This window comes from Echiichthys vipera, assembly GCF_963691815.1.
Source record: "Echiichthys vipera genome assembly, chromosome: 18".
In the NCBI taxonomy this organism is placed as follows: Eukaryota; Metazoa; Chordata; class Actinopteri; order Perciformes; family Trachinidae; genus Echiichthys; species Echiichthys vipera.
The window spans coordinates 16,212,534-16,224,022 of NC_139843.1; the positions used below are offsets into that span (position 1 = coordinate 16,212,534).

The following is an 11,489-nucleotide window of genomic DNA, read 5'->3' on the forward strand; positions in this document are numbered from 1 at the left end:
CTGCTTTCAGCCTCCAGAGGGAGATAATGTTCACTGTTGCTGGTCACTGGTGAGACCACGCATCAAAAACACACTTCGAAACCCAATGACATCTTTTAAATCTGATCATTTACGTGTTAAAGAACTGAACTTATTTGGTTTAGATGATGATGGTCTTCATTTAGAGTGCACTCACGGCAGCCCTAAATTAAAGATGTATTCAAACTAAATGGTATTCATGGTATGCAAAGGTAGGAGGAAATGACTGGGACAAAATCATACATTGTAGCACACAGCTCTGTATACAGCAGGTAGAATGAATTTGAACAACCTTTCATATCCAAAGTATTCAATTAATTGCTGTGTCAACCTGACACGAGTGGTGCTCTTTCCCAGGGGCCCATTGTCTCATACTCCGCCCATGCTTCCAGAGAATGACAAATCAGAAATGGGACAGTTTATGGTGTTATTATAAGTATGTACAGGAGTTGAAATGTTAAGGAACCATTTCACAATAAGACATACTCATCAAGTGTTAATAAGGTACTCAGTAAGGACTTTATAAATGTATTGCATTAAATATAACAAATATAACCTTGTTAAGGGCAAAGAATGTTCAAACAGAGGAATCGTTTCAACCTGAAACCAAATCATACGTTTAAAATAACAAATGCTCCTTTTATAGCTTTAATGACTGTAAAGAAGAGGACTCCCTGGAGCTTGAGATGGGGTAATATTGTCCACATAAACCGGGATACGTGCACCTTAATAATTGCACAGGCATTTTGAAAAGCAGTTGCACTTTATTGGATTTGGACAGTTTGCACATTGTACATTTGCACACTTAAATATTGTTTTCATATTTATTAATTGTTGATGTATTTATTGTCCTTTTAAATTGTATTTGTGCTGGTAAGGTTCCACCTGGAAAAGAGGGACAAGATATTTAATGTGCGTTTGTGTGGTAAATGAAAGCTAAGATGACATGATGTGACTAATATATGTTGTGAAATATTATGTGTTAGTATATTGGGAATGGTTGAGTGTGTGTGTGGAATGTACTCATCAGTCTCTTCTCTCCAGGATGTTCGGGCAAAAGTCCTCCCCAGGAAACAGGCACCATATTTATAGTTCCAAGGGAATCCATGTGGTGGTTAGTGGGGGTGTTGGAAGATGGGGTATTTTATTTTTGTAATGTTGTGGAACTGGGGATGAGGTTGTGTTTTTAAATACATGTGTATGCATATAGAAGTAAGATTATGTGGATAATGATATAAAAGAAGTGTTTGTCAAAAGAAGAGCATGTCCACATGGTGAATGGGCTCTCCCTCATTAGTTAGACACCCTATATAAGGCGCCATTTTGTAATCAGTGGGTTGTTGTTGCTTCATGATGGGGACAGTGTTTGCCAGGTTGCTGGAAAAAACAACTCATCTGTGACACTTGACAATCCTGCCTGGTATTCTTTTTCTGTACTGTCGAGCCGTAATTGTGGTCTTCCCAACGGCGACACAGCTTTTTGCATGCAGCATAGTGTATATAGAGTTATTAACAAATATACACAGTAACTCTTGTCTATGTCACTGTGACATCCACACTGCTGTTGCTCTCTATCATTCAGGCAGTTGTGTTACATTAGACCAGAGAAGTTATTGATCCCCATCTACTCTGCTGCTGCAGAAACGCCAGTAGCCTTCAGGGAGTGTACTGTAAATGTGAGCTCTTTGTCCTTTCTCTGTCCTCACATTCTTTCTCTTCCTCTTCACCCCCCCCCCCCCCCCGCCCTCTTTTTCTGTGCATCCCTCCATCTCCTCTCTCTCCCTTTCCATCCATATGTTTAACTTATCTCTTTCGGTGCCCTCAGTGAGGCGTCCGCCGTGCAGTAAAAGCTGGGGGAATGAGTGCGGCTTGCAGAATGCAAGGTAGGAAAAAAAGAATGTACTGGTGTCATGCATGGTTGGACGCAGGGCGATTTAATGTGTTGCAATATTTTGCAGCGTCATGATGCAGCAAGATTTCGAAGCAATGCATATCATTTGACAGCCGTGTTCCTCTCTTTTATTTACACAGAGCGGAAATTCTTCAGGGAGGGAGCTACATTGGTGATTTCATTGGATGGTTTGAATTGGCTTTCTAAAAGGGGATGCAGTGACAAAGGGATCAAGAAAAGGTATTAATTCGATTTTTTTTTATCACTGTAATCAATGGAGACTTGGGATATTATTTCTGTGTTTCTCTCTTATGCATTTACGGGTGTCTGTTTATGTATTGGTTGTTTGGAGGTAATTATAATTTCCCTCCACCTGTTACTCAGAGAGGTGTTAATCTACCTGAAACAGGGCCGATTACAGGCTTCACAGCTTACTGCATACGTGTGTGCGTGTATCTGTTTTTGCATGCGAGACCATAGTGTGAGTGTGTGTGTCCTTTTACATCCTTTACGTCACAGCTGCTGTGAGTCAGCTCCTCTCTTCCTTTCCTGAGTCACTCATCCAGCGGTTGCTTGGTTACTGCAGAGCGGCGAAAGTTTCCTATTGCGTCTTTGACTCCCCGGGTGGATGGGCCCTGATATTTATTCAGGCTCAAGAGTGAGTGACCAAATAATGTATGTGTTTGTGTGTGCACTGTTTGATCCAACGGACGAAGGCTGACAAATCAGTTTTAGTACATCCTGTTGTTAACAGACTCTCAATGGCCTCTTAAAATAACCAGTGGATAAAAAAAGACAAAGCAGACTGGAAATATATTTGTGTGTAAGAGGAGACTATCTTTGGACAAGCTTACATATGAGCGTAGGTCAAGTGCCAGCCAGTGTACACCATCCACAACTAAATACCCTTTGGCCAGGCACATTAAACATGTAATTTACTGTTAGTGTAAGTGTATAATCCGTAAAAAGATATATGTGCCACCAACATACCTGTACCTTGGTATGACACAATAAACCCTTTTGAGGTGTCATGACACAATTGTTTTTTATTGCCAACTGGTGAACAGGTTGTTACTCAACTTAAAAATTGAGACCTTCACCGACTTTCTCAGTTGTCTATAACAACCTGTGGACTGACTTCTATGTGACGTTTCGCTTGGTTCCGAGCCCTTCGCCTCTCTTTAGCTATCCTACTGCCAACGGTGATAGCTGAATGGAATCCTCTAATGTCAACAAACAAGCTTGCAATAATCTGTTGTTATTGTTATGGTAACGCCATCCACAACCAGACACACCTCATCTCTGTATAACCAGGGCCTGAAAGTAATAAAAATACTTTGAGAGCCTCTCTTTGTTTGCTTAAATTCATTTTTAAATGTCTACATAGTCTAGCCCCAGAGCCTCCTTCCAGGTACATCCAAAGACATGACAGTAACAGAGTAACCAGGAGCATGGTGACTTGTAACTGTAACATACCATACCGTAGATCTACATTTGGGCAGTCTGCTTTCTCTATTAAGGGCTGTCAACTCTGGAACACATTGCCAACTAAAATCAAATTAATTTCAGATATAAAACTGTTTACTACAAAGGTTAAGTGCTGGCTAAGAGACAAACAAAGCAGTACCCATCAACTCTTCGTGTCCTGAAAGGTGTTCTATTTAACAATATACTGATTTTGTGGTATGCATATTAGTGTACTGTAATGAGTTGAAACTCACTACAAAGCTCAGTATAGCTGATGGTAGCTGCAATTATCCATAGGCATTCACTACGACCACACATAATACTAAAGTCATGTCTTTAGGTAGGTAGGGCTAGTGGCACAATGGATAACGTGTCTAACTACGGACCAGAAGATTTTTTTCTCTGGGGCGGCAGTAGCTCAGTCAGGTGACTCGGCTGGGAACCGTAGGGTGGCCGAGGTGCTGTTGAGCAAGGTACCGAACCCCCAACTGCTCGGGGCGCCGATCCATTTGGCAGCCCCCTCGCTCTAACATCTCTCCATTAATTGCATGTATATAGGTCCTGTTAGCGCATGTGTGTGTATTCGGGCCTGTGTGTGTGTAACCTGAATAATAACAGAGTGAATTTCCCCTTGCAGGATTAATAAAGGAACTCTTCTTCTTCTTCTTCTTCTTCTTCTTCTTCTTCTTCTTCTTCTTCTTCTTCTTCTTCTTTAAAGACTCTGGTTTAATACAACTTGGTTGTTGTAATTGGTTAATTGTATTATTAATTGTAATGGTAACTTGGTAAGCAGAATAGTATCACAGGCCTTTTCATAGCAGACATTTAAACTTGTTGTAAAAGTAGGAAAAGCACAGATGTCACTGACAACGATGCCTCTTTTCTATCCAAGTGAGTTAAATGGAATTCAGCCTTCAAAATGTCGGTGGCCAGGGGAACAGTGGCTAGAGCATTCGCCCCATGTAAAGAGGCTGAAGGTCCTCAAGGCAGCTGCTGCGGGTTTGACTCTCACCTGCGGCCCTTTGCTGCACGTCTCCCCCTCTCTCTCTCACCCCATTTCCTGTCTGTTCTATATGTATTCGGTGGAAGAGGCGGGACCATGAACATAAAAAAACAGTTTTTATGAGTTTTAATATATTGGAATTATTCGGTAAGCTCCGAAAATGTAGTTTGAATATCAATAATTGTGTGAATAAGTCACTGTGTGCTTCATTCGTACAGGAATGAAGAGCTCCAGCTGTTGATACCCTCGGGTCAGATGAGCCAGGCTGATGAAGAGCTGCAGGCGGTCACCTGGATCTTAGATCGAAGAGGAAGTGCAGCCCCTCAGTTATGGAGCCACAGTGACTGCAGACCAAGCTTGGTACCGTGGCCACCACGATTTTCTACCTCCCCTCAACATCGTTGTCTCCCGGAGGAACGCACACATCATTCAACGTTTACTTCCTTAGCTTCTTTTGCGCCAGAGCGCCCAAAGGAAGCCCCCTGGACAAGACTTATTTTAAATATGCAGGACATTTTCGGTTTGATCAGAAATAATTCGAACATTGTGACCCATGGGGACAGTGTTATGATGGATCAGCTTAGTAGGTTTATCGTTTTCTGTGATGAGGACATACCACTACAACGTTTTGGTGACATTTGCTACACTGAGGAGTGTAGGACATTTAAAGGGGATAGCGGTTGGCATATCGGTGATAACAACGTGTTAAGTGAACTTAAAAACGCCACTGCCCATAGTCCCAACACTAACAACTCTAACAGGAATCAACATGAACTGGTTATCAGAGACGATTTTACCAACCTTAAGAGTCTTCTGAAATCCTGTCCAGGGGTATCGTCTAGGAGGGACCCGGATGTAAAAAAGAGGAAGAGTGTCTCCTTTGATGATGATGTCATGGTCTACCTGTTTGATCAGGTACTGTTCTCCTGTTGTCTGTTTCACTGTAGATGGGTGGGTTTGGGGTTTTGTTTTACACCAGGTATATAAAGGTTAAATACTCACTGACCACTCTATTAATCCAAACCAAGGCTGTGACACTTCCTTTGTTTCCTGTTTCATTTCCACTGACTATAAACTGTAACTATTCTTAGGAGAGTCCCACCGTGGAGCTGCACTCTGAGGCCTGCACGTCTCTGCCAGATGTCACGTTAGAAGACAATGGTATTTTGATGATGTGATTTAGCATGTTTTATCCAAATAACTGTGAATACTTAACTTTACTGCTGACCCTGTTTCACTGGTGGAAAACACATTTACTCAAGTAATGTACTTAAGTCAAAGTTTGAGGTACTTTCATGAGTATTTCCATTTTACACCACTTACTTAAAATTAAGATTTTTAACAGGAAACCTATGATGAACTCATAAAAGATGATGCCTTTGTTATAGATCCAACCACAAATCATTCTAAAACATTAAATACGATCAAATGATATATTATAGGCTATTATCATATTTTGTATCTGTTACTGATACTTTTGTTATTTTCTCTTTTGCTGCCATAAACCCATAAATTTCCCCAATGTGGGACTAATAAAGAATCATTTTATCTCATCTTTTCTTATCTTACATTAATATATTTTACAAAAACAATGATCTTGTGATTTATTGATAAATAAGGGAATATTTTGATACTAAAACGTGGCCTACGAAGTGGAAGAGATTTCTTTAGATCATGTCCTCAACTACTTTAAACGGTCTCTGACAGTGTTACAAGTTTAGGGCGGGACACTTCGAGGGTTAACAGGCTTTAATATTCTGTAAATCCTGCTAAACCCAGATACTGCAGGCTATTGGCACTTCGTTGTCACTAACTGTGTGTTTGTCTACAGGCTTGGAGTGGGAAGACGACTTCTCAGCTTTGGAGAAGAACTGCCATTTTCAGGGCGTCACACACTCTCAGCAGTGCACCCTTTCCCTGCCGACACAGAGCAGCACCTCTCTGTCCCGGCGCTTCTTTCTGTCCCAAAACTGCCTGTTCCTCACCTATGTCACTGAGTCAGACCTTGAGCTGTGAGATAAAGGGTTATTTACACACACATATTGAGTTGTGGGTGATTTTTATGAAACAGTAGTGGTCAAATAAAGCCTTTCTATCACAACTGATCTGTCTGCCGTCAGCCAAAGGCCAGCTCACTGTCACCATGGCCTAATGTGACATCCACACTTGTTTTTCTTTCAGACGGCCGGCCTCGTCCTAATGGAAAAACTGACTAATCGTCCAGATCTTGTCCTCTTCACCTCTAACTCATCTCCCCACCTCCCTCCCTCTTTTATGATGAGTCAGGGTTTTTAATGGCTTGTTTTCTCTCCCTTTGCTCCAAATGGATTCAAAGCACCTACCTACCGTTCATGACATCACAGCCACGCAGGCCTGTGTGACAGTGCATTCAGCTTGCACAGTTGCTGGTATGACACGGTCATGGCTATGATGAGTTGTGTAATAGTGCTGGTACCTTTCCAGCTGCAAACCTCTTTGGAAGCTGCTTCTCATGCCAGAGTGTGTCCTTGGATCTGAGCTGTGCAATAAAAACATCAATGCTGTCAATTCCAATAATTTGTGCCTGAAATCCCATTTCATCGTCACGTTCCAGGTTAATCTGGAAATACAAGGAGTATTATGTTGTTTATATAGTTTGTTTTGCTAAAACAGAGCATGCTTATGGAGACCCTGTTTGCTTGCCTCATTACTGAAGTGTATTCAGCTCAGAATTTATCAGCGGCTGTGACTGAATAAACAGTGTAAGCCTTTGGGCCAATGGAGCCAGAAACTGAACAAACTAAAAGTAACAGATAATGTTTCCACAGAGCCAGCATCAGCGAGGTTTGGTTGATTAGATACAGTGTACCTGAGGAAGAAACAGTGAACCCAGCAGGACCAGTCTTAGTGTTCACAAGGGCCCGTGCACACAAACACACACACACACACACACACACACACACACACACACACACACACACACACACACACACACACACACACACACACACACACACACACACACACACACACACACACACACACACACACACACACACACACACACACACACACACACACACACAAACACAAGCTGTTCAAGGACACCAAGATCTAAAACTGTCTGGCTCTAAGAGCTGGGAGAGTCACACCTGTACATTTTTGTTGTTGTTTCATGTTTGTGATATTCTCACATCATTGTTAATGTTGCCGAATTATACTGTTGTTCTTTGACGTCTTTCATAAACGGCTCCTGGGTAATGTCCTATATTTAACTGTAGGCTACCATAAAGTTTTGTTATTGTTCAAGGATTTTCCGATGTTTCTTTTTATTTCAAAAAAAGTTAACAAACGTGCTATTACAGCATTCTTATTTTCCTTTAACGTGTCACTTAAGGGTCTTTCACGTCGCTGCTTCCAGTCATTACAATGAGAAGACAGTTTTTATCATGGCCGTTATGAAGCAGTTGAAAGCGCACAGATTTTGCTCTACCGCCCAGAGTTCATCGCGCTGAACTTCTGGCTGCTTTTTTTTGCTTTTTTGTGAAACACTCTTGAAGTAAAGTATCTCAATTATTTAGTAATATTCTATTTTGGCAGAATCTGATCGCAAAAAAAAATCATAAAGATGTTTCCGTAATTAATTCATTTAACACTTTACTAACGGCTGCTAGTACTGTTGCTACATTTTCTTGTTAAGAAGCGTTTGCAAACGGCTAGCTGCTAGCTTTGGCTCCTAAACGTCAGAGTTTTGATGTAAAACAGTTCTAAATTAATTTAAGTCGGCTTTTAAAGAATGTCTTTTAGTTTAGCTTTGAACTTCTGAAATTTAGAAATGGTTAAGATGATGTAGACATGCGTAGGAAGAACACTAGCATTAGGGTGATTAGCATAGCATTTTAACACGATTGTTTAGAGTAGCCTGTTTAGTTCTGAAACATTTAAGAAGAACCTACAGTTAGTAAATGCATGACAATAGAAAACAAAATCAATAAATACAAAGGTAAACGGTAGATACAGAGCAGAAATAAAAGCCTTTAATCGCTACTTTTCTTAAATGTTTTTTAAAGTCAGTTAAATTTTAAAACAAGTGATCTTTCTTTGAGTTTAGAGAACTTTACTTTCAAGAATCCTGTGTAATCTTTTGCTAATTGTCAGGTTTATTGTTGCTTTTGACAGATTAAGAACAAAGATATGGAAATCAGGCTACCACTCAACAAAACCACACTGTGAAACAGGATTTAACTATGAATGGTCAGTCAGTATATCTCACTGCCACGACACCCCCTGTCTCTATGTCCAATAATCCCAACTGCCAACAGTCATGTTTGGGCCTCCAGGTCAAACAGACACGGTGGAATTACTTCAGATCACAAGTGGGCGAGGTGCGTGTGGGTGATTATTCAAAACAGGTAATTGTGTTACTTGTGTTCTGTTTGGCGTCTTTATTTGGTTTACAGTATTTGTTGCATCCAGTGATCTATATTATGCTGTCATTACAGGGAAAACAAAGCAGGAAGTTTAAAAAAACAACAACTGTTTGCCTGGTAAAAAACCAGTAAACAATGTGACGAAGTTTTAAAGGGACCTGACCCTGCTTCTGTACATTCAGGTGTAGCCTGGAGGACTGTATTCAAATGAAGCAGTGGAAGGTGATAAGCCACAATGGAAATTATGTTAACTGCTTGGAGTTAAAGGAGCGGAGGAACCAAAATGCACTTTTTTCAGACTCTGTTAGCAATCTCTATTTACTCCTTACAATAGGCCAAGTAATGTCAATGATGTTGCTTTTAATGGAGACTGTAACACTATGATGTAACACCATGGTGCTAATGGGACGATATGAAAAACAATCATGAAGAAAAACACTGACTCATTGCACTCATTGCCTTAAAAAAAAACCCAAAACAAGCAGATTATCTGCATAAAAGTAGGTTAAGCACAACTGTGAGGCACTTGTTTTTTATTTGAGTATTTCAAAGTTGTTCAATGTTTCATATTCCTACTCCACTTGAGTGAAAATATTGTACTTTTCAAATAACTACATTTATTTATTTTTTAAACACAATTTTATCATTTTATAAAATATGATGCACTGTTACAGATTAAACTACCCAATAGTGCATCAAGTGGTTAAAATTAGCTCCACTTCAACCAGCTACAACAATAAAGCATCCTACTAATGCATCAATAATGATGAGCTTTTTTCTTTCTTTTTAAAAAAATGGAGTCTTTTGAAGGCTACTTTTTTTTATTTGTTTAATACAGGACTTTTACTTGTTTTTTTATAGTAAGTATTATTATTTTTTACTTATCTTAGAAGTAAATAGCCTACTTGTTCCACCAAGGGCTTATCAAATATATGCTCTTTTAATATATATATATATATATATATTTTTTTTTTTCTTCTTTCTTTTCTATTGTCTGTAGCCCATTTGTGGACACTCCAGCAACCATTAGGAGCCCATCACTGCTGTAGTGTTGTGACATTGTGCAGCTGCAGCCTGTGGTGACAGAGCACAGTGGGCTCGCCCTCTGATTGGCTGAGCAGCGCTACGTGTACATCAGTCAGTTACAGGTAGCTCGCATGTGACAGTTATCTGCGCGCGTGTGTGTTTCTGCCGCTTTCTCCGCTCTTTACTTCACATGATGGTGCTCTAAATGACCGGCTGCATGGTGGGAGATTTTTCCTGTAAACACTCAGGAGGAGGAAAGTAGTTTAACTTCCAAGGTAGGTACTTTTTTTATTTGTAGTTGAACAGTTTTATTCACTTTAGTGGCTGCTGTGTGGATTATCCACTACAGAGGATGCCTTTTGCCTGTTGAGCTCATAGTAGATACAACACTAATGTAAGGGTGATTAAACTTGGCTTAGGAAAATAAAGAGGGGTGTTTTTTGGGAGTTTTTTTCCTTTTTATTGTATTCAAATCTATGTAAAACAGCTTTATCTCAAACGTTTCAGCAGTTACAACACATTAGCATATGTGATAATATGGGTTAAAGAAATTTCCATTGCTGGTGAATTCCCTTAACTAAAGCTACAGCAGCAAATGTCAACACACTGACTGACTTAAGGAAGTTCATTCTTCAAGACATTGGCAAATTTCAAGCCAGCCATGTAGCCTACTGGTGAAAATCAAATGAAAGAGCAGTGGAGGTGAATTGGCTGAGTGCTGGCTGGTCTCTGTATTTTTGTGAGTGTAACCTTGAAATGGGCATTATCGCAGGGCCACGGGGATAAGAGAGGCATAGATTAACACACCAACATCATGGAGTTTTCACACTGCAAGAGGCTGATTAGATACAACAGGATGCAGGGCTGTTTGAATTGGAGAGAGGTTTATTCAGTAGTTGGGAATTACCTGCTGACTATGAAAATACATGTTAAAATGCCACTTTTGTATATTTCAAACCCCCCACTTTTGCCTCCTTTCTCTAACACCCCTGGATCTTTTTTTCCAGGCCTGTTGAAGCTGTGAGAGCCACACTGTCAGAGAGAGAAAGGTGAAGGAGGATGAAGTCCAAAGGGAAGGCTGTGAAACCATCCAGGATGACCTGGTCTGACCCTGAGCCGGAACTAGAACCGGACACAGAACCAGGTTCCAGCGAGCAGGAAGACTCGGAGGCCTCTGAACGGATTGGCGGCTCCTGGAGGGGGTCGCTGAGGGGTGGGGACGGCAAGCGCCAACGAGCTGGAGGCCGGCGTCGCAGGCAGCGTGGCTCCAGCACCAAGGAGCGCAGCGTCCGGCGTCTGGAGAGCAACGAGAGGGAACGCCAGCGCATGCACAAACTCAACAACGCCTTCCAAGCGTTGCGCGAGGCCATCCCCCACGTCAAGACTGACAAGAAGCTGTCCAAGATCGAGACACTGACCCTGGCGAAGAACTACATCAAGGCCTTAACCACCATCGTCGTGGACATGTCAGGTGCCTGCCTGCCTGCTGGTGGGGTCCCATCAGAGGCCAGCACTGCCAAGCTGCTCCAGTGCTACCAACAGCACCTGAAGGACGAGGGGGAGGATGATCTCACCCAGTACCTCACCCACATGCACAGCTTCAGCCAGCACAGCTAGCAGTGCCTGCAAGGTGGTCTGGAGACCAGGAGGCAGGGAGAGAGCGGCGTGGGGTAGG

General features: G+C 41.5%; 2 protein-coding genes across 2 annotated transcripts; both read left to right on the forward strand.

The window, feature by feature from the left end:
* The first annotated feature begins 1,765 nt into the window (after nt 1–1,765).
* LOC310960548 (uncharacterized protein) lies at nt 1,766–6,597 on the forward strand. Its single transcript, XM_083932269.1, has 5 exons — nt 1,766–1,901; nt 2,050–2,149; nt 4,598–5,294; nt 5,471–5,540; nt 6,211–6,597. Exons 1-5 carry the CDS (start codon nt 1,877–1,879, stop codon nt 6,393–6,395), a joined length of 1,077 nt encoding a protein of 358 aa, XP_083788395.1. The 5' UTR covers nt 1,766–1,876; the 3' UTR covers nt 6,396–6,597.
* Nucleotides 6,598–9,970: 3,373 nt separating this feature from the next.
* On the forward strand, nt 9,971–11,474 carry bhlha15 (basic helix-loop-helix family, member a15). Its single transcript, XM_083932456.1, has 2 exons — nt 9,971–10,089; nt 10,822–11,474. Exon 2 carries the CDS (start codon nt 10,874–10,876, stop codon nt 11,429–11,431), a length of 558 nt encoding a protein of 185 aa, XP_083788582.1. The 5' UTR covers nt 9,971–10,089; nt 10,822–10,873; the 3' UTR covers nt 11,432–11,474.
* The last annotated feature ends 15 nt before the right edge of the window (nt 11,475–11,489 follow it).

Bases quoted from the DNA above. Each gene is read 5' to 3' on its own strand.
- LOC310960548 (XM_083932269.1), top strand. From the start codon at position 1,877: ATGAGTGCGGCTTGCAGAATGCAAG. The intron at 2,150-4,597 runs GTATTAATTCGA...TCATTCGTACAG, and splicing joins GACAAAGGGATCAAGAAAAG to GAATGAAGAGCTCCAGCTGT. The intron at 5,541-6,210 runs GTATTTTGATGA...GTTTGTCTACAG, and splicing joins TGTCACGTTAGAAGACAATG to GCTTGGAGTGGGAAGACGAC.
- bhlha15 (XM_083932456.1), top strand. From the start codon at position 10,874: ATGAAGTCCAAAGGGAAGGCTGTGAAACCATCCAGGATGACCTGGTCT.